This window comes from Chelon labrosus (genome assembly GCF_963514085.1).
Source record: "Chelon labrosus genome assembly, chromosome: 20".
Taxonomy (NCBI): domain Eukaryota; kingdom Metazoa; phylum Chordata; class Actinopteri; order Mugiliformes; family Mugilidae; genus Chelon; species Chelon labrosus.
Window position 1 is genome coordinate 5382186 of NC_140353.1, and position 22526 is coordinate 5404711.

At 42.7% G+C, this 22526-nt stretch overlaps 3 protein-coding genes across 4 annotated transcripts; 2 read left to right on the top strand and 1 right to left on the bottom strand.

Annotated features, from left to right (window-relative positions):
• On the bottom strand, window positions 1-5146 carry fuca2 (alpha-L-fucosidase 2). The gene is made up of 7 exons (XM_084569114.1): window positions 4797-5146; window positions 3404-3591; window positions 2965-3304; window positions 2672-2882; window positions 1677-1867; window positions 1212-1317; window positions 1-510 (listed from the first exon to the last, which is right to left on the bottom strand). The coding sequence occupies exons 1-7, from the start codon at window positions 4988-4990 to the stop codon at window positions 373-375; spliced, it is 1368 nt and encodes a 455-aa protein (XP_084425240.1). The 5' UTR covers window positions 4991-5146; the 3' UTR covers window positions 1-372.
• Window positions 5147-5278: 132 nt separating this feature from the next.
• Window positions 5279-9478, top strand: LOC311505231 (putative deoxyribonuclease TATDN3). 2 transcript variants are annotated; one of them, XM_084568683.1, is made up of 10 exons: window positions 5279-5368; window positions 5456-5488; window positions 5563-5636; window positions 5711-5795; window positions 6004-6066; window positions 6170-6279; window positions 7446-7501; window positions 7595-7707; window positions 7872-7952; window positions 8631-9478. In XM_084568683.1, the coding sequence occupies exons 1-10, from the start codon at window positions 5315-5317 to the stop codon at window positions 8772-8774; spliced, it is 813 nt and encodes a 270-aa protein (XP_084424809.1). In that variant the 5' UTR covers window positions 5279-5314; the 3' UTR covers window positions 8775-9478. The 2 variants fall into 2 exon arrangements, with proteins under 2 accessions (XP_084424809.1, XP_084424810.1); XM_084568684.1 differs by having other exon boundaries at window positions 7875-7952; window positions 8631-9475.
• A 1071-nt stretch (window positions 9479-10549) lies between these two features.
• On the top strand, window positions 10550-22461 carry coq8ab (coenzyme Q8A-b). The gene is made up of 15 exons (XM_084569498.1): window positions 10550-10689; window positions 10984-11146; window positions 12538-12840; window positions 12924-12990; window positions 13894-13965; window positions 15032-15157; window positions 16394-16479; window positions 16573-16713; window positions 16791-16872; window positions 17023-17116; window positions 18945-19086; window positions 19287-19394; window positions 19470-19535; window positions 20666-20752; window positions 21803-22461. Exons 1-15 carry the CDS (start codon window positions 10646-10648, stop codon window positions 22094-22096), a joined length of 1875 nt encoding a protein of 624 aa, XP_084425624.1. The 5' UTR covers window positions 10550-10645; the 3' UTR covers window positions 22097-22461.
• The last annotated feature ends 65 nt before the right edge of the window (window positions 22462-22526 follow it).

Here is a 22526-nt window from a genome sequence, read left to right on the forward strand (position 1 = left end):
TTCAGCTGAGACTTTATTCGAAGATTCACACACATAATCGACAACTGATCAGTTCAAGAGACTCGTTAAAAAATCACATTAAAAATCAGAAAAGTGCATAAGTCTGTAACAATAATCAAACATGTTTCTTAATGTTTTGACATCAACGGTCGTAAACAGTGCATTAAGATTTCCTTTTTTTAGAATCAACATTTTCACCCAGTTTTTATATTAACAGTACAAAATACAGAAAGTGTAACTGTCCCTTTTTAATCCTCAGAATTTTATCTATTTTGGGACAATCTGTAGTCAGTGATTTCAGCATATATTGGTCCCTATCTCCTTCCGCTTTCTGCTCCGTGGCTTCCTCTCCTCAAACGCTGTGGCGTTCCTTTAAGTGGCACCTGTCAGCTTCAGCGTCCAGGCCCACTGGCACGGCACCTGGTTGAAGGACAGCTGGGGCAGGAGGACTCGCAGTCCGCGGGGACTCAAAGTCTCCCACTTCAGGGACCCGTAACCGAGAAGATCCACCTTGTTTTGAGAAATAACACAGAAACAGGTTGACAAAAAAAAAAAAAAGAACAGCCAGTCAGCCACATTTCACTCAGTTTGGTCAGATTGTGGTTATTGGACATTACTGCAGAGTCAGACCAGTCAATATATCGAGCTTTTAATTAAGTAGCGGCTTTTTTTTATTTATTTTACTACTGCTGCTGCTGAGATGGAGGTTACTCTCAGACCACAGCTACACCGAAGCTGAAACCAACAGCTATCGTAAAAGATTAGAATCATTTTAAAGCAGCAATAAGCAGCTTTTCCAGAGTGAGGATTCAACACATTTCCTCCACCTTTCTTCTTCACCTACGAATATGTAAACATATAATTTCTATCTTAATCAATAGTAAAATTAAACTTTAATCTTCTCCCTGGGGAGTTATGCACCATTAAAACGTTAAGCACTGTAATATAAAGCAGTAAAGCTGTAAATCTCTACCGTTAATCAATAACAAACACCTTATACTTCAATGGACAGAGTGCTGCCGCTGCTCAGGATTAAAGTACATGTAACTGTGCACGCACTAGAAAGTGTTTTGTAGAAGTGAATCCATTAAACATGATGCGTTAAATGATAAATACTGACTGTATTAGAGTTAAACACGATCAGTATACGTGTAAGCAGCAGATAACTTAACAGATAAATTAGATAATTACCAGCAGAGCTCTAGTCTCACCTGAGTCTGTGCTTGTGCAGTCGGTTCACTCAGCGTCACCACTCCGCTATCCGGCCACTTGAGTAAAATGGCGTAGACGGTCTTTTCCTGTGGTTTGGAAGTGTACCTGTGGATGATTGGGCTCGTTGGTAAACTTTCAGGGTAAATACAGGACTTAGGCACCAATATGTAGGATTTTATGAGATCATTAAATATAATAATATCTGATTTATAACACACTCACAGTAAGATTAACTTAATAAACTTCACTGACTTGTTCTATGGAATTAACCTTGGGGGTTAGATGTCTTGTTCAAGGGCACTTCTCTTTATTTTTCTTGCTAACCTCTCTAGCTTAAACTCTTAACTAACGCAGAAAGGCGTGACATTAATTACCACAGCTCATTACACATGAAGGATTTGCAGTCAGACTGGTTTTGATGCATCCAACGTGTCGGTCGCTGCAAACCAAATAAGAAAACCCACCAGACGTTTGGGGTGACGCTGTCGTTCTGAGCACGCCACACCGTCGTGTTGTAGATGGCCGCCCCGTTCACCTTCAGCCACTGACCCATCTGCCTCAGACGCTCCTCGAAGATCGGGACGATTCTTCCGTCGTGCGTGGCGCCGACGTTCATCAGCAGGTTTCCTCCGCAGGACACAGTCTCCACCAGTGTCTGAAACGCACACAGAGACAGGTAGATCATTTACACACATTCATATCTAATTAAGTTAAACAAATAGACTTTAAAGCACGAAATAGCTGGATGGTGATTTGCTTTAAGCCTTAAATGACTGGTTGAAACTATAACCACTGACGAAAACTTCTTAAATGTGAACATTAGTTGGTTTACACTGAATATCTCTGAGTTTTGAACTGTTGTTTAAATTTTAAATACTCCAAATCAACCTCTGGGAACTTTTGACGTGCTTTTTCCACGATTTCCTGACATTTTCATACAAATTCAAATTCAACTAAGCCTTGAGTTAGAAAATAAAATAGACAAATTCACCTGTTTACTGATGGAGGAAAGAGTGAAATGTCAGGGGGAAAAAGTACAACTATTTTCAGGTTAAGTTCTTACACAAAGTGAAATGGAATGAAAATAATGTGAGGATAGTTGGGTAACGTGTTCTCTCCATTTCAAGGTCCTCCTCACTTAATTCCTTGGCTTTCTGCTGTATCTCAGGGTTGTTACCAGCAGATAAAGAACTCATGGTAATAATATAAGAAAGTAGCATACGCATTTTCACACTAGGTTGTAGATGGAAGAAATATTCTGACGAGATTGTTGTCGATTGTTGAGAATTTTATCAGGGTTGCCTCTATGTTTTGTCCGATTGCCTGAACCCAGAGTTATTAAGTTTTCTATCATATATGACAAAAAAAAGGAATAAAATCATCTCATCTCAGAATCTGGAACTTTGCAATAACAGTTTTGTTATAGCAGTTCAACGAGAAGAAGATTTTTAGTTCTCACCGCCACAAGATGCTCGATGGAGAGGTAGTCACTGAGAGGAGCGTTACGTCTGTAAGCCCAGGACTTAGTGTCGATGGTCATGCAGTTTTCCCATTTGTGTTTGAGCAGGTGTCCTGGCTGGTAGCGATCGGAACAGGTGTAGTATCCACCGTGGGTGCAGATGGAGCCGTAGCCCCACCGGTCATTCGTCACCACCGTGTCTCGTACTGGACTGTCAGAAAACACAGAGCACAGAATTAATTTGGTTCAGTTCTCAGTGTATAGTCGTGATGGAGGGGGGCGCGAATGTGTACCTGTCGTTATAGAGCCAGGCCAAGAATCCTGTGCTGTTCCAGTACTTGTCAGGAGCGTTTCCGTCCCCGTCAGACCACAGCACATCTGGTTTGTACTTAGTAACCAGGTCGTAAAGCTCGGGAAGCGTTTTAGTGGTGGGGAAGTAGTTTGTGGTGAAGACGTTGGCAGCGTCCTCCTTGAAGAGTGGGTTGAACCACTCGAACAGAGAGTGGTACAGCCCGAGACGCAGGTCGCTGTTGGCTCGTAGAGCGCTCGCCATTTCATCCACCAAGTCTCGTTTTGGTCCAACGTCCACAGCGTTCCAGTTCCAGGAGTTTTTTGAGCCCCAGAGTGTGAAACCTGAGAAAGACACCAACAAACCAGTTCAGCTCCTGCGTGTCTGAAAGGCTGTACACAAGATCTCCCTCAAGAAAAAAAAATACAGAAAGAGTGGGGTACCTTCATGGTGTTTGGTCGTCAGGACGATGTACTTTGCTCCTGACGCTGCAAAGAGTTCCGTCCACTTTTTGGCGTCAAAGAACTCGGCGGTGAAGTACGGAGCAAAGTCTTGATACTTGAAGTCTGGAGGATAATTCTTATCCATAAAGTCAACGTACGGCTTGAGCTTTTGCTTCTGCCAGTACCACCTGGAACACAAATTAAATGCAAAACAGGCTGAAGGGAGATTAACAATGTTCGTCTACAATCACGAAATTTACATATGTGGTGCAGTTTTTTTCAAGTTCAATAGAAGGGACCTGTTCACACGTAATGAATCTCTATTTCTGCTTTTTAAATTTTTAGTTTCAACGTCACTACGTACCTATTCTTTGTTTACAAATGATCTCTCCTTTTTGAAATAATTGTTGATAAAATACAATAATACAAAAATGTTAACCACAGTTGTGCTTTCATTACGGAAGTTGCGCAAAATTTATCTTGGTTTGTTAGTTCCTGTTAGTTAGTTCCTGGTGTATCTATGCTTATTTTGTTCAGACTTATTCTGGAAATATTGGAACACTAATGTTTGTAGACTATTTCCTCCCAAAGGACTGCCGTTAGCTGCCACAGAAGTGCAACGGGAGTGACGCCAGTTGCCACTGAGGCCACAGGAATTTTACATAAAATGACAGAACCTGTTGTGGAAACAAACCAGAATATTTATCCCCGCCCTACCTGGCAGTGAGTCTGTAAATCTGTTAACTGCAGAGAGACAGTCGCTGCCTTTATGGTGCCACAAGTAGTCAGGTGACGGCGCTTACCACAGGATCACATTACTTGGCACATTCGTTTCTAAAAGTTGACCAGCAGCATATTTGACCAGTTTCTTAACAGTTTACGACCAAGTTGTTCACTTCACGGTGTGTTATATCATTGGCAGGTTGCTGTATCGTGAAAACAGGTTTTGCTTTTTGGGGGGGAAGGATTTGATTGCCTTGTTTTTCAGTTTATATGCTGAATTAAGTGTGATGACACCTGAAATAAAATAAAAGGCATTACATTTGATCTACAAGCCATGTGTTAGTTTGAAAACACCCCCAAAACCTGGATTGATCCAGAGGCACACTTCCTGGAAGGGTTACCAGCTTTGGTACAACACCTGCTTTACTTCCGGAATAATTAATAAACGCACCTTGTAGTTTTGTTTTTATTTTTATTTATTTAAGTCTTATTTTTAATTCGGTTTTATGCGTTTTCTCTCACACAGAGCTGCAGTGACTTAGGAAATTCATCAACACTGCCAAATAAAAATGAAGTATTAGTATGTCAGAGCTCCTCTTCCTCGTTGTCCCAGCTTCCCCCAGTTATCTGTAAAGCTTAGATAAGTGTTAATGTTAGAAGAAGAACTCACCAGAACCACTCGCTGCCAAAGGACGGCACAGAAAACACTCCCCAGTGGATGAAGATGCCGAACTTGGCTTGGTCGTACCACTCTGGCAGCGGTCTGGAGTCGATGGACTTCCAGTTGGGTTCATATGTGGCTCCGCTGGTACCGATCAGCACCACCGCCACCAAAAGTAAAGAAGCCATGGATACGGCTCCCATTTTTTTTTTTTTTTTTTTATCAGTGAGACAAATAATCCGTCTGACTATCACATGATAAAGTATGAAACTGAAAGAAACCGGCACGTGATAAAGAGATAAAACAATACAGCAACTAACTCTTCAGACGCCTCCAACGGTTGTTGTTACTTTGCCATTCTTCCGCCATCCAGGTTCAGCCAATCAGATTTCAGATCTCGCTGTCCGACGCTTCCGCACATGCGCGCTCCACTTTTTTTTTTCCCCCAGGAAACGACGCTTCCACGCATGCGCACTCTGCTCTCCTGTCAGGAAACCGTTAATGTTTTGGTTTTTTGAGTCGTCCACATGCACGGCTACATCGACTGCCACTGTCATATCTCTGCGGGGGATTTTGACAAGGTATAGTCACGCTTTAAATGAATTACAATTAAAGTTTTATATTTGAAACGCCTCGTGAAGCTTTTACTTACTCTCTTCTCTTGTCAGGACACAGAAGAGGTGATAGAAAACTCTAAAAAGGTGAGCCATATCAGCTGGAAGCTATAAGTCATGCGTGTTTTCTGAGCTAAATATCTCTCTTTATTAATCTCCAGGCTGGATTGTTGGCGCTGTTAGCTGTGGCCGAGCATGCTGGAGAATTTGAGAAGATTATTGAGCTGTCACGGAGGTAACTTTTGAATGATTTAGCCTAAGTTTACTGTGCTAACATGTAGTTTATTCACGGTTTCACTGCTTTTCTAGGTTTCCAGGTTTTGTCTTCCCCTGCCTGGGAGTCCACCCTGTTCAGGAAGTGTCCCCAGAGCAACAGAGGGGGGCGTCTCTCCAGGTAGGAATGTTTAAAGTATATTATAAGTTAGCTACAATAATGTAGGTAGATTTTGGTTTTGGTTTATTTGCTGATTTTTGCTGTTGAGTTTCTTTCAGGGTGCGTCTCATCCATAGTTTTTATATATGTTTACATTTATTATTCATTCATTCATTCATTCATAGTTTCTACACATGGAGTAAAGTCTGTGTTCATGTCTGTTTTGCAGGATCTTGATGCTGCTCTACCCCTAATAGAGAAATACAAAGACCAGCTTGTCGCCATCGGGGAGGTAAAGATTCAGCGTCTTTGATGTGACTTGAACACAAGTTTTCCGTCATTGGTCCCAGTGTTTTTTTTTTTTACAGTTAAGCTTTTTTGTTTCCTGTTTTTAGGTCGGCTTGGATTTTACCCCCAGATATGTCGGCAACGACACCGATAAAGAGAATCAACGGCAGGTTCTCATCCGGCAAGCACAGATAGCCAAGGAGCTGGACCTCCCTCTGTGAGTCTTGGGTTTTATTCAAAGCTTAAACACAGAAGTAAGACAATCAAGAATCAGTTCACTTAATGAGAGACCTTTTAAAATCACACCCTGGACAGGCCACCAATCTCAGACAACCATTCACACTCACACCTACGGCAAACTTAGAATCACCAATGAACCTAACAAGCATGTGTTTGGACGGTGGGAGGAAGCTGGAGTACCTGGAGAGAACCCACGCAGACACAGGGAGAACATGCAAACTCCACACAGAAAGACCCCAGTTGGCCTGGATTCGAACACGCAGCCTTCTTGTTCATTTGTTTTATGTAATGCTAATATAACAGCAACATCAAACTCTATGCTCTCTTCTCCCTCTCTCCTCTCTTCGTCTCTACCCGGCTGGCCTCAAGCAGATGTGTCCCTCCATATGAGCTATGTTCTGCTCTAGGTTTCTGAATTTATTTCCTTGCCACTGTCACCTGAGTGCTTGCTCTGGGTTCTTTTGAGCGTCTCAAAACTATTTGTATTGTTGTTGACGCTAGATAAATAATATTGAATTGAACTGAACTTAATTAAATTGAACGCTGGGGTCTTTTTTTTTATTTTTACTCTTACAAAAAGAATCCTTAGGTTTACCAAACCGTTCATACATGAACAAATGTACGCCACTAGAGGTACCTTAACATTACCACTGAAATAAAAAGCAGATACAAAATAAAAAGTTTCAGACTGCAGATCTAAAAACGGAACAGAAAACATGTCATAACAGGAAGACATAGACACTGTCTCACTTGTATCCAGGCAACAGCATAGTCACGAATATTCATAGACATCTCATTGACAATGTAGCCGGCGACGCTTGGTTGTTTCGTACCTGCTACAGTAGCGTAAGCATAATGAACTGATGGCAGTTGCATGAACAAGTATTGATCGAGCTTGTTCAGAGAATATGTCACTGTCTCAGCCTGTTGTTGATCATTTTTCTACAAGGGGCTGAACGTTTTTTTCCTCCTGTGTTTCAGCAGTTTTTGTTTTTAAAAGCCTCAGAAATTATCATTTGAAAGGAGTCTTGGAGGTCAGAGGTCGAGCCCGAAGAGTTTTGCAGAGACATAGAATTGTTGCTATGTATTGTAATTGCATTCTTCCTTATAATATAATATTTCATGTGTTTTTTTTTTCTCCAGAAATGTTCATTCAAGGTCTGCAGGAAGACCCACCATCCACCTCCTGAAGGAGCAAGGTGGGCATCTGTACCGCCTGTACATACACGTTCGTGATGAACTGCCAACGTGAGCGTGTAAAGTAAACTGCAGTTCCTCTACAATTCCACTAGGTGTCGAGAAAGCCCTTCTCCACGCTTTTGATGGGAAACCGTCCGTTGCCATGGAGGGAGTGAAGGCTGGATACTTCTTCTCCATCCCGCCGTCCATAACACGGAGCGAGCAGGTACAGCCCGCAGACGAAAAACACGTGGTTTTAATCAGCGGAGTCACGCGTTGGTTGCGTTTACGTTTGTCAAACAGCACCAGCGTGTTGACTTTGTTTTCACTGGTCGAATTTATCACGCCGATTGTTAATGATTGACTGGTGGTGTTGCGCTTTCCAACAAGAAGCAGAAACTGGTGAAACAGCTGCCTCTGGAGAACATCTGTTTGGAAACAGATTCACCAGCTCTCGGGCCAGAAAAACAGGTACAATTATGTTTTTTTTTTTAAATCTTTTGTTACCTCCCAAGTGTGTGACCAGGGGATGAGGGGAGGAGAACAAAAGAAAATAGTTCCAGAGAAAAGGAAAGCGACACAGACACTGATAACTGTGTGTAAAATAATGTTTCTTTATTCAAAAACAAAACTAATAGTGACTGTAAAACGCTGGTCACAAACTAAATCAGACAAACTAAAAGCGCCGCCCCTCTGCGGGAAAAAAGGCATGGGAAAATCCAACAGACAAACCAAAAACAAACGACGCAGGAAAACCCAAGAATGATTAATAATGTCTTTTCCACAGAAAAGATTAGCCAGTATACTTCACCGTTAGTACGATCACCACAAACAAAGCCAAGCCTCACGCTTCCACCACTGTGGCCCACCATCTCTCTCTCTCTCTCTCTCTGGGCCGCACCTCTCCCCCACTCTTTAACCATGATCAGCTGATTACCTGAGTGGAAACGGCTGGAGGAGGAGAGTAGGGAGAGAGAGACATCAACACACCACAACAACCACAACAGCACTAGGGCCGTTACGTCTTTTTTATCTAGTTCATCTGTAGTCTGAATATGTAAACCTCTTTAAGTTTGACTCTGTTATGGTAAAGCTTTTTGTCTCTGTTATAATACTCTAGTTTATTGTGGTTGTGTGTCCTGATTGCAGGTGAGAAACGAGCCGAAGAACATTCACATCTCAGCGGAGTACATCAGTAAAGTCAAAGGAGTGTCACTGGAGACGGTGATGGAGGTGACGACCCAAAACGCCCTCAGACTCTTCCCGAAGCTGAAGTCTGCCATCAGACCCTGACAGAGGCCTCAGAGTCGATTTAAAAAACACTTCTTCGCATTCAGTGATTTGTCTGATTAAACGTCTCACGAAGTGTAAATACAACATCTGCGTCGCATCTAAAACTGGCTGCGAGTGCCTGCGTTCTTGAATGAAGGCAGTCGAGACAGCCATTTAGCGAGGAAGTGATGCATCCGAAACACGAGGCGTTTCATCGACGCCTTGTCACGTAGCGACGGCAGCCTCATACCAGCGCCGGACATGGTCACTCATTTAAACACTGTTTAAAGGGAATAAAAAATGAAAAACCCACGGTTTAATTTCGTTTTCATTCTGTCCACCAGCTGATCTTAAAAGGTTAGAGGACCACTAGTAATTCCATTGTACTATAATTAAAAGGCAGTTCCTCATTCATTTGACTCTCATGGATCTGTCACCAGTTCACAGCTGTATGGGGTATTGGTGCCTTCAAGTGCTCCTCCTACATTTGAGTTCTGGTGAATGAAACTTGTACCAACATGTTTTTGAGTGAAATTTTAATTGAATCTTTAGGACTTTTATGAAACACTAGAAGGTTTAATTTCATCTGACTTTACAAAGCAGCCACGTAACCTCTGTTGTCAGTTTATTAGGTACACAATAAATACTGTATGTCCTATATTAATGAAGGTAGAGAGGCTCATACTTTCCTATGACTAATTAGAGATGTTGTTTCATCAGTACAGATCATGCGTTCAGTATATTGGAGGTATATTTGCTGTCTGCTTCAGTCTGTGGTGCTGTCTTATCTTGTTCTGGGCGTTTCTTTTATTTTATCTACATTATTTCTATCAGTCAGTGAGAACAAAATAACAGAAACACTCTTTATTTTGCATTTTGACTTTAGCAAGAAAGCAGCATCTTAGATTTAAGGAATCTCTGAACTGATCTGGTGATTTTTCATCTTAAACTTTTGAGTTAGTCGGATTAGATTCAGTCATCTTTAGTTGTGGCAGATCAGATTACTGTAATGAGGTTTATTCACGTCCTGGTTTACCCAAGTCTAGACTTGAAAAGGCTTAAACATATGACAGCAGTCCACTAATCTCCGCTCTGGTAAGAGGGAGAAGTGACTTTAACATTTTCCTGCTCGTCCATGAGTCACTAAACGGTTTTGGCCCTCATCACATCCTAGATCCGCTGACTCCGACGTTAACCCTTCAGACCTCTCGGCTACGTGTTTACCGGTTCCTCCGGGAGTTGAATCCAAACCTGGTGAAGCTGGCTTTAACTTCTGCGCTGATCACATTAGGAATAAACTAAAGATGAATATTTTTAAATCAAAACTAAAGGCTTCATTTTAATTTAGATTAAACGCTCTACTTTTAATTTATTTCTCATAAATTCTGCGTAAAGCACCTCTGAATGTCTCATGACTGAAATGTATTATTATAGCAAATAATTTCAACTTTAGAATTAGATTTTTACTTTCTTTATTGTCCTAAAAAAATCTATTTGTTTTCATTGAGTTTATAGTTTAAAGTGAGCTCGGATTTTGCGGGTCGCGCTTGAACGCATCACGCGCCCCCTTCACGGACCGCCCCGAGCGGACACGTCAGCCGTCGCTGAGCTCCATGATGAGCGGCGGGCGCACGACTGACAGTCCGTCCGACCAGTGCGGAGGTTTGTTGATGGTCCCATCCAGCGGCTGAACTTTGCCTCATTGGCCCGTGTGGGTTAAACTCCCCCCCGGGGGGGTCGCCTCAGTCGGGGAGAAATTTGCATGTCCTTCAGCGCGTCGCCCGCGTCGCCGCCTGCCCGGAGCTGGTGTGTTTTTAAAAAGGGAATTGTGTCAAGTTAAATCAAGGTGAACGGCGGCTTGTGTAGCAGTTACACAATGCCCTGCGCGCTGCATGCCCGCTGATCTGAGAGGACTTTTGTTGCGAAGCTTCTGTTGGTGAGTGGAAGTTACATTTCCTTCCTTTAACCATTTCTCACTGGGCGTCAAAACAGCTCAATAAAGTCATTTAATTAATCTTTATTGTCTCAGGTTTAATAGTAAAACTTCTCAGCGTGCATGTTTTTAACTTTCTGCCCTCTTATCAGACAAGCAGCCAGGTTAATATTACACTTTTATCAGTGTTTGTTCAGATTGTTTTGTCCATGCGTGCTGTTTGGAAGTGTGGGAACACACACTGATGAGCTCCTGAATCCATGACCCTGCACAGACTTTATGTTAAACCCCGTGCAGGTCTCCTCAGGTCAACATCAACAACATGGCAGCCAGCGACACGGTGGTCTGGAGGGGTCTGAGGTGGGTGAAGCAGGCGGCCGGCAGAGCCCCGCAGGGCGGCCTGACCTGCACCGGGAGCCAGAGGCTGGTAAACTTCCATCACTCCGTCGGGTCAGCAAGGGTGAGCAGTCAGCCGTGATTTGGCCGCCACGCAGCAGCCCGGGTTCAGGTTTCACAGACATGCAACCCAGATACCTTCTCTGTGTGTGTTTTTGTCTCCTCATCGGCAACACAACAACAGCGAGGCCGGCGATGCTCTGTCACATCACAGCTTCCATGTCTCCTCCAGAGACTCGGCTTCAGTCTTTGAAACGTACCCACCTTCAAAGATTGGTCAAACAAGGGCGCCTGGACTTGTGGAGTTTCTTGAAGATGTTTTATCCAAGTAGATTCTTCTGCTCTAAGGAACTAATGAGGAGTTGGGGTTTGAGTAGGAACATCTGTTTGTTACTCACCAGAATCTAGCATGACTAGGATCTGTTGGCAGCCAGATATTGACTGGAAAAAAGCTACTTGGATGAGTGGCACAACCAATTCAAGAAACTTTACAAGCCCTGGTGCCCTTTTTTGGGATATGCTAAAAACTGGATGACTGAGAACCTTCAGACCTGACGAGATGTTATTGGGCTCCTTAATGTTCCCAGAATCCAGAAAGTAATCTTTACCGTAAAAGATTAGTAGATTAAACGCTCTAAAAGCAAAAACCTACCTCTGGTAATAGTAGGTGAAAGGTGTTGTACACCCCGAACAGGTCGCCAGCCAAACTAACGGTTCTAACCAACATTATGTTATGTTTAAAAAACACATATCTACTGGCCCTGGACTGGGAATTGGACTTCTTCCATACGTCTTGGTTACAGATTATGAGATAGTAGCTTGCAAGATATTGCTGCTCCATAAGATGAAATAGTCATTTATCCACCTGTAAAGCTGATTATCATGTGCCCATTGTTTATTTTGAAGAAGTTTCTAGGCTTTTTTCTATCTGCAGCCTCGATAAAGGTCTGAAACTCACATCAAAAATCAATTTGTTTTCATCAAACCTTCAGCAGATTGGTGTTTTAGAGACATTTTAAAACGCAAGACATTCTGAAAGAAAACAATTTCTAACTCTAAAGTCACATTTTTATGCAAATATGTCCAAAATGTACACATGCCAACTAAAGAGCACAAGTGTCTGTGCAGTGAAATGAGTTTTAAAACAACAGGTTGATGCTGGTTTTGCTCCTTTTCTTTCATATCTGTGTCTTAAGATCTGCAGGATTTCAAATACCTGCAGGCTGCAGTCTTTACTGAGACTTGTTCTGCATTTTTGTAACGTAGCAGTTGCATCTCGTAAAAACTTGATGATCATGTTTAATTGTACAGTTTCACTGGAAACACCAGCTCAGTTCCCATGCAGGACCATTGCAACACACCTTTTACACAATAATGGACGCACACGTAGTGTTTTCATGAATTCTGCTGTTGTACAAAGTCTTAAATTACACTAATCGTGTTTTGTTCATCCAGGAGACGTTCAACAGACAGAAAGAAGTCCACAGAGCCGCGGCGGCGCAGTTCCACAGATACTCGACTATGGGCGCTTGTTTCAGCACCTGTTTCATTGGAACTACAAACGTGGGCCCCGGCGGCTGCGGTGGAAGATCCGGTACGAAGCGCCCGAGGGACCGCAGGGACTGGTCAGGGCTGCTGTTCTCGGGACACACGAGGCTGTTTAACCAGGACAACTCCACGGTGGGGCGGCTGACATCGGAGGATATCGATAAAGCGAGGAACGCCAAGAAAACGGACGTGAAGCAGCATAAACAAGTGGTATCCTCACATTTTTTGTTTTTAATCAGCTTTTATAAACGTATGAGAGAGTGGTAAATACAAGCTGAGTGCTTTTATTTCAGCTCAGTGAAAGAGCCCGGGAGAGGAAGGTGCCCGTCACACGGATAGGAAGGCTGGTGAATTTTGGAGGTGGGTTGGTAAAACCTAGAAATGCTGCTGCTGCTGCTGCTGCTGATGATGATGATGATGAGTGAGCTTGCCGTGCAGATGTTGGATGCTCTGGAGTTGTCATCTTTGAATAAATCCATGTATCTCAAGTATTTTAATTCATAAAACATTAACAAAACAGAAGCAGTTCTAGTTGTCACACATTTTTCAAACCCAAAACATTAATTGAGGAAATAGCCGTTCACTGAATCCCTGGTAAAAACGTAATGCTGAGCTTGCTAAGTTGGTTTGAAATCTCAATAATTCTAAATGGACTCTGGTAACTCAAAACAACTTTTGACAGACGTTGTGCAAACGAGTTGTGCAAATGACACTTCCTCCAGAGCAGCAAAAGCTCGCGGGAGACTAACAAGTCACTCTGCAGGGCGTCGACATGACGGAGTTCATGTAAATGTAGTGAAAAGTCAGAACGTGGAACCGTTTTTATTTCTTCCCCGTGCCAGCCGAGTGTTTACAGCTTTAGATTTAGATCAGAGCGCGACCTCGTGAGCTCGGTCAGCGGTTCAACGAGAGCCGAGGACGGGGTATAGGAAAGTGCCCGACTGGAATTACAAGAGTATCAGTAGCTGAGAAAATGTCTCCGGTTCATGCCTGAGAATCCAGCTCGTATTAAAACATGTCGCCGGCTTTCTTCTCATCAAAGAAGCTGCACATTTACTTCCACTCTTTCTTGGCCTTACTCTGACCCAGACCTCTCAAGGGCTCCGGGTGTTGCTTTAAGGAATTAGACCTCTGCTCACTGATTGCTGTTATCACGTCCTTGCTGCTGCTCTTATCAGATTCTTATTAGATAATGTCACATTTCAAACAGTCTATTCACTCAATTCTTTTTAAAAACTACATATTTCATGTGTTTTCGTGCAGGTCTGGCCGTCGGACTCGGCATCGGAGCGATTGCAGAAGTGGCCAAGAAGAGTTTCAAGCCCAAACAAGAAGGTGAAATGAGGAGGAAGTTTGTTTTATTAGTTGTTTGAACGGCTGATAACGAGTGATGGTTGTAAATGACTACGATGGTCACTGTTCATGATGATTATGATAAGGCTCCAGATATTCCTCTAAGAGCAACACAGGGCAAGGTGTAGGTCACTTATTATTTAGCTGAGACGGTGGAGGAAGCTTCAAATTCAAAATAACCTGTTGCCTAGTATCTCAGATTATCTAACTCTGGACTGGGTATTAAACATTTTCCAAAGATTGTACTTGTACTATTATTACTGACCTCACGAGCAGCTAGCTTTAAATCACTGCTCCAGAAGAAGAAGAAGAAGAAGAAGTAGGTATCATGTGACTTCCTGTAGAAGCACAATGATTTACACTGATCATTTTTGTGCAGATCGAACACAAAAACCTTTTTTTGTCAAGGCGTTATGTCAAGATGAGATAACTGCAGTGCAGCCTCCACTCTCGTCTGTCACTCTTAATTTAAAACCTGCAGAAAAATCATTTTAGAAGCAATAAATATTTAGTATTTAGTCAAATTAAAAGCAGATTAGTGGCACCGAGCGTGCAACATGTAAAAGTTTAGACTTCCTTGAATTGCATTCCTTTTCAAAGAGGCGTTCAGGTCTCGAAGCTTCTCGAGCAAATCACCCTGCAGCCATTTACCACCTCTTATAAATACGACATGGCCTCAGTCAGATTGTTATTCGGAGCCGAAGGGGAGCTTCCTCGGCATCGAATCGAGGCTAGACTGAAGCTTTCTAAGGGGGCTGTGCATGGAAAATTAAATCAAAGCACCGTCTGCTGCACAATGACTGTACCGGCCTCAACCTGACCTCAACCTCATTGAACATTTATGAAGCCTGAGAGAGAAACATTCCTGTCACGATAGGGAGCTCTTTGTGATGGCTCACGCCGGGAGAAAAGTGACTTATCGGGTTTGAATAAACGTCAGGAGTCCGAGTGTTGACGTCATTTGAGCTAAACGGGGGGCAAACAAATCGAAAGGTATTCTGAATTATCGTGGCAGCTGTGCTGGATGATGTGTATGGTTTTCTTTTAGGTGATAAGAAGGCCATCCTGGATTCCAGCGCCTTCCTCTCTGAGGCGAACGCCGAAAGAATTGTCCGGACGCTTTGTAAAGTCCGAGGAGCCGCTCTTAAGCTCGGACAGATGCTCAGTATTCAAGGTAAGAGAATGAATCCAGTGTATGTTAATCACTGTAAATACACCGATCAGCCACAACATTAAAACCACTGACAGGAGAAGTGAATAACATCGACCATCTTGTGATAATTCAGTGTTCTGCTGGGAAACTTCTGGACCTGGCATTCATTCATGTGGATGTTACTTAGACATGTAGCACCCACCTAGACCAGACCAGGCCCCCCCACCCCATAGCAATGACACCCCTTGATGGCAGCAGCCGTCCCCAGCAGGATGCAGCCTGACACAGACACATATACAAAAACACTTTAGGAACAACTAAGAAAAACACCCTCACCAGGCCCATGTCCATTCTCTGATGAGTCATAAATGTTTTGGAGGCACAAGAGAGACCGGCACCATATTAGGAAGGTGGTCATAATGTTATGCCCGACAACTGCAACAACACGCCCTGACATTAAACAACACAAGGACGTCCAGACCTCTCATCCTCTTCCGAGGCCTGCTGCGGGCGGTAAACCCTCCTGTATCGGCGCACAAACAAAGGTTCAGCTTTCATCACACACCGAGCGCAGATTCGTCCTCGGCTCCACCAACAAGACTTAAACCATGTTTATGATTCGGGCTCGCTGGCACACCGACGAGATCCCTTCCCCCGGCGGCGAAATGTCATCACCGAAAATAAACACGGGGCCCAGCTGAACACAATAAGTGCCATTCCTGTCGAGCTATTGTAGGCAGAGTCTGGACTGACACTGCTGACTTTAAACAGCACGCTTACAGTATGATGTTGTTTTGCCCGCAGCCTCTCGTGTATTATTATCTATCATAATTTTAGTCGAGTCATAGAGACAGAGTTGAGCGTTTGTTTTCCGACAGATAAATCCCTGGCAACGCTTTCAGGAGCCAACAAGGTCGTTCAGCAACAGTTGCTTTGAGGGCGTCTCCAGACTGTTTTCTCTTTCCAGAAACTAATATACAGGAGGAAAATGTTGACTTTCACAGTTCGTTCTCGATTTTCGAAACAGCTGCAGACAAAACACGTCACGTCGAGGTCCATTTAGTACCTCTGTGGCCCCTTCATGCGTATCAAATGATCTTTATCGGCAGAGGGAGAACAAGTGAAAGCGTTTAATCAATAAACCAAACCTAGTACTGCCGCTATTTAGCAATTTCAGTTCACGATTTAAGTAATTATTCACGTAAACTCTTCTCCGGTTGGCTGCTTTCTTAGAAATGTTTTTATGTGTTCTCCCAGATGACGCCTTCATCAACCCTCAGCTGGCTAAAATCTTCGAGCGAGTTCGACAGAGTGCGGACTTCATGCCCACCAAGCAGATGATGGTAGAGTGTGGAGATCTGTAGCAAACAATAGATTAATAAAAGTTGTCCTGTAATTATATATTTATATATATATTTTAATGCCTTTCTCCACAGAAAGCCATCAGCAGCGATCTCGGCCCAAACTGGAGGGACAAGCTGGAGTACTTTGAGGAGAAGCCGTTTGCGGCCGCGTCCATTGGTCAGGTGCATTTGGCGAGGATGAAGGATGGCAGAGAGGTAGCCATGAAGATTCAGGTGAGTGTTCTTTAGCACAGGGATATTAAATAAACCATTCACTAAAATAAATCACACAATCAAATCTTTTCCCTCAGTACCCCGGAGTCGCCAAGAGTATCGACAGTGACGTGAATAATATCATGACCGCTCTGAGTTTAAGCAACGCGCTGCCTGAAGGTAACATTGTCGGTTTTCTTATCTTCTTTTTTTTTTATTATTTTTCTAACAGCTGCTTTTGTCTGAGGTTTGTAACCTCGGCTACTGTCAATATGCTTAGCAGCAGCAGCAGCAGCAGCAGCTCGACTTGACGTGGGTTTTCTTTAACAGGCCTGTTTCCTGAGCACCTCATCGAGGTCATGAGCCGTGAGCTGGCGCTGGAGTGTGATTACGTAAGGGAGGCCAAATGTGCCAAAAAATTCCAGTGAGTCGTCTTTTCTTCTTCATGCACGTGTTGAGTTTGGGATATATTTTACCCGTCTTTCCCAGAATCTGAGCGTCACTCAACTGTAGTCTGCAGCAGCTGGTTCCCTTAACTTTAACGTGAAGCAGTATTTTCTTCCTGACCTGCAGGTGTTAAATGGTAAAGTAAGTGTCTCAAAATGTGAGAAAAGTCAAAGAAATGAACTTAATTTAACTTAATTATAATAGAGATTAACTTCATGGCCCCATCCAGGGGTCGGGGCCTCAGGTTTGGAGCCGTTTTATGTGTGTAGTATATCTGTTATGTCCAGTTTTAGGTTTTGGGTCTGAAGTTGTTGTCGATGTTGTTGCACCACATTTCCCAGAATTCACTTGTGAATGAAAAGCCTGCATCCAGTGTTGTTGCATGTTTTTTCTTTTATCTGTTATCCCGTTGGTGCCTATATTTATCTTGTCGGTTCCAGTCGTGGTGGCGGCTGCGGCTCGTTCTTCGTTCTTATCGCAAACTCTCTCTACTGTTATGTAATAAACACACGAACACACATTTTTCCTGGAAACACCAGAAATATCGAGGAAACACGATGTTAAACCCTGCTGTAGTTTTTACTTGTAGCATCATGCCCGTGGTGTACACTGATCAGCCATAATATTACGACCACTGACAAATGTAGTAAATAACATCGATTATTATCATGGCGCCTGTCAGTGGGTGGTGTATATACTGCATATTAGATAGTAAGTGAACATTTTAGAAGCAGGAAGAATGGTGAAGTGGAAGGATTTGAGCAGCTTTGACAAGGGTCAGATTCCTCTAGTGGGGTGTTTCCTGGTCTGCAGTGGTCAGTATTTATCAAAAGTGGCCCAAGAAAGGAAAATTCACAGGGTTGAGTCTCACTGACGCACGTTGAGAGCGAAGGCTGGCCTCCAACAGACGAGCTACTGTAGCTCCAACGTCTGAAAAAGGTTCGTGCTGGTTCTGATAGAAAGGCGGTGTTGTTGTTTGGAGAAACAGCATCTCAAACCTTTCAGCTCTGTCGTCTCACAGCAAGACGGTCTGTTGGTCTTTCTGTGTGTATCCTTCCACCAGGACAAACCTTAGCTCAGGTGTATACGTGTGAATGGAGGTTGTATGGTGACCTCTCCAGGGTGGCGCAGTCTCCAGACCCTGGTGAACCTCTGCAGAATTAGCAGTTCTAGCTAATTATAGCTAGTTATATGGAACAGATATCCATATAATGAGTCACGATGGTGAACCCTCAGAGGCTCCACCGTTCCTCTCAGCTCTACGCAGGGTTTAGCAACTTCCAAACTCCTCGCTCTGGATTCACGGCCCTCACCTTTTATGCTTCAGTTCAATCTCATCGCAGTGACACTTTCAGCAGCAGGCAACTGTTTTTAGCCTACGGGACTCACAATCGGCAGCAAGCTGCTATTAGATGGTAAACTTTAGCCGCTGGAGAGTTCAAACTGAGCTTGAAGGAGATAAAGCGCAGGACTTAGATTCTTCAGGTGCACAGAAAGACGTCTACAAATGAATAATGAGGATGCTCTGTATTTATTAGTCCTGTCCAGAGTATTTCAGCTCATTCCTGCCTTAAAGTGGACAAAAAAATCAGTTTAAAACTAAACAGATTAATCTGCTTTGTTCCTGTTAATATCCTAAAAGACAGATTTTTATGAAACCAGTAAAAACACTAGTCCTACATGCACAAATAATGTTTATATTATATAAATCCCAACTCAAAGCCTTTCTAAGTTAATAAAAGCTTTCTCCTGTGTGAGTGGACTCTTGTTCAGGCGTCCTCCAACCCTAACCCTGCCGTTTGCAGGGAGCTGCTGAAGGATCACCCGTTCTTCTATGTTCCCGACGTGATTGACGAGCTGAGCAGCCAGCATGTCCTCACCACGACGCTGGTGCCTGGTTTCCCCCTGGACCAGGCCACGGACCTCTCTCAGGAACTCAGGAATGAGGTATGCCTCCAGAGCTTCAATACCTCTTACAGTACAGTTAACACCTGCGCTCTGCCAAGAAGACTCGCCCACTCGATGAAAAGGTGCCCGAAGGCGCCAAATGCGTCTCAAACCCCATGAGACCGCTTTAGCTCTTCACGTTTCACCTGTCAGTGTTCTGCTGTCAGCACACGATTACTGAATAATCTCCTCTCTGACAGATATGTGAGCAGATCTTGATTTTGTGCCTGAGGGAGCTGTTTGAGTTCAGATACATGCAGACCGATCCCAACTGGTCCAACTTCTTCTTCGATCCGCAAGCTCACAAGGTCAGTTTTGCGTCGGGTCGGAAACGCTCGATGCTCCCGCACGTCGCTGAGCTGCTCTGTGTTTTCTGTCGTCAGGTTGCTCTGTTGGATTTTGGAGCTACGAGAGGATTTGACAAGAGTTTCACCGACACCTACATTGAGGTGAGTTTTGACACTTGGGCTGATGATTTTAGATTAATTAAGAGCGAAAAAATACAAACGAAAATATACAATATGTTACAGTTCCACCATTTACATCAGCTTAAAATTGAATTAAGCTGTTTGTTAATTAAATTAAACCATCAATTACATACTCTTTTACACATGAATGGATCTTCTTTAAAATCTTAATATTTCTGTATTACATTAGACATGAACCTTGCGCCTGTTTGAGGATTTCTAGCACATGAAATCTCTTCCTTTTAGTGTTTTTATTTTACAGTTTTTACTGGAACAGGAAGTCCCACATAAATTTGAAACGGTTCAAAATAAACAAGGTTATCTCTAGTTTAGGACTAAAAATAAATTGAGTTATCTACAGTTGGGTTTCCCAGTATTTGAACTTTAGTTTTTGTAATGAGGACATTGTTTTACGAGGAACGTTTCCCCTGAGAACAGAGAGTTATATCTACTGGTAGTATCATTATTATCTGTCTTTCCAACATGACAACATGTGGACTCATTCAAACACGAACCATTTCTGAGTTGTTTCATTTGTTTAAATCCGTTTCAAACTTGGGACATTTGAATAATACATGTCGTTTCCTCAAAAACAGCAACAAAAAAAAAAAATGTTGTGAAATCAAACTAATCTGTCAAACTTAGCAAGGATCTCATATTACATCATCTTGGTCTCGTAATCACTGTACACAAGCTGTACTAGAGAAGCCAGCTTCCTGAATATCAATATACACTAACATGCCAGTTCATTAGGTACGCTATGCATTCTAATATTAAAGCCCAGCACTAAAGAGCCGTTGATTAAACTGTGTCCTGATTTTTTTCCCTTGTTAATACAGTGTGCTTAAATACAAAGAGAAAAAATATATATTGTAGGAATTGGAAGTTAAGTATAACAAGGAACTTTACAAACATGTTTTTTTATGGATTCAGGAATATGTTGCTGTAAGGCAACCTCATGTTTACCACGTCACATTCAGGAACCCTCCAGTGGTTTCAAGAATAGTTTCCAGAAACATACCCAGAGACCGATGCTTTACCTTCAAGCAGACAAACACTTTGAAATAAGAAGTGTTTTTTTAACACATGGTCTTGTGTATTCGTCCTGTCAGATCATTAAAGCGGCTGCAGAGCAGGACGGAGAAGGAGTCCTGCTGAAATCCAGAGACATGAAGTTCCTCACAGGATACGAGTCAAAGGTAAAGATGCAAACATTATAATATACGTCTCAGTGTTAATTAATGAGCTCGTTATTGTCATGTTCTTATTGTTTAGAGATGATTTAATAGAACAAATCATTTTGATAACGTACTGTATATTAGCAACTTCCTTTATCGACCCCTAGTGGCACAGAGGAGGAACTGCAACAACAGAAATGATTTCTTCCTCTGTCTCTCCCTTTCTGTCAATTTGACTGCTGTAAAAATATATCGGATAAATATTTTCTTTTCAACTGTTTTTGCTTAAATATGTTAATTAACCTCAGTCCTGATCAAAACTACTAAACATTAAAAAAATATATATTCAAAACTTTAAATAATAAAGTCACTAATGTGGGGGAAATACACATAAAGTGACGTATTTTCAATATAAAAAATGATCGGAGAGTTGGATATGTCAATGATTAGTTACATCATTGACTTTCATGTATATTTAGTTTTTGTGCAGCATCAGATTTTCATTAAAACTCCCTCGCATGCTGTTCGTGGCTGTTTTTGCCCCATTGACTTCCATTATAACCACATTTTTTGAATACACAGACATGACACTAAATAACAATGCATTTTACAATCCTGGTGATTTCCAGTGTTCAGAAGGGCTCAAATTTGGCAATTTTACCGTTGACCACCAAATCGCGCCATTTACCCATTACATAGGCCTGTTGTATAAAAAGCTTAGTTTCTGTGTTGGATATAGGGAGTTTATGAGCATATTAGGGTGTGTTAAGAAATTTGTCTTTTGCTGACGGAGCTAAAATGTACTTTTTTATTCACCAATTACTGGAAAAAAAATACTTTGATAAGAACTTAAACTAAGAAAACTCACAAATTAGTTTGTAATCCATGATAATAATCTAAGGGTGTAATTGGTTTTATAATTAGAGGTTTAGAAGTGGAGGTAGGAGGATTTTGTTTGAGTCAGATAAGATGATCCCATCTTTGCTCAAAGCTTCCTTTTTAATCTAAAAGCAAATAATTCTGTTTCTTCAAATCCTGCTGATTAACCGCCGTCATGTTCTCGTCATCAAGGCGATGGAGAACGCCCACGTGGACGCGGTGATGATCCTCGGGGAGGCCTTCTCCTCCGAGGAGCCCTTCAACTTCGGCGCTCAGAGCACCACGGAGCGCATCCACAGCCTCATCCCGGTGATGCTGAGGGAGCGACTCACGCCGCCCCCCGAGGAAACCTACTCCCTCCACAGGAAGATGGGCGGCTCCTTCCTCATCTGCTCCAAACTCAAGGCGAGGATCCCCTGCAAGAACATGTTCCAGAAGGCCTACAGGAACTACTGGAAAGACGGACCGCCTCAGTCTGCACACTGAACGCCGGTCTTCCTTAAAAAGCATGCTCAAACCGGGACTTTCTAGGATTGTTTGTGGTATGTTGAACAATTTAACTCACACATTCTTATCTGCAAAGATATATTTTTGGACGACCTGGGCCACAAAGCGTTTTTTTTTTTTTACTGTAGTCTGCCTGTTTCATATCTATGTGCTTCATACTCAGTGGCACGTTCTGCTAGAAGCTAGAGTTAGTCATTCAGACTAACTAAAATAATGTGTGAATATCGTTTGATTTTTTTTTGTGTGTGTGTGTGTGTGTGTATTCATAGTCCTGTGCCCGTGTGGTCGGAGGGAGGCGTCCTCCTTCTGACCAGGATTGTCGGTTGAAATAAATTGACGCTGCAAAGAGAAACCAAACACGTTCTGCTCGAGAGCTGAAATGTTTATGTTCATTTCGAGGTGCAGGTGA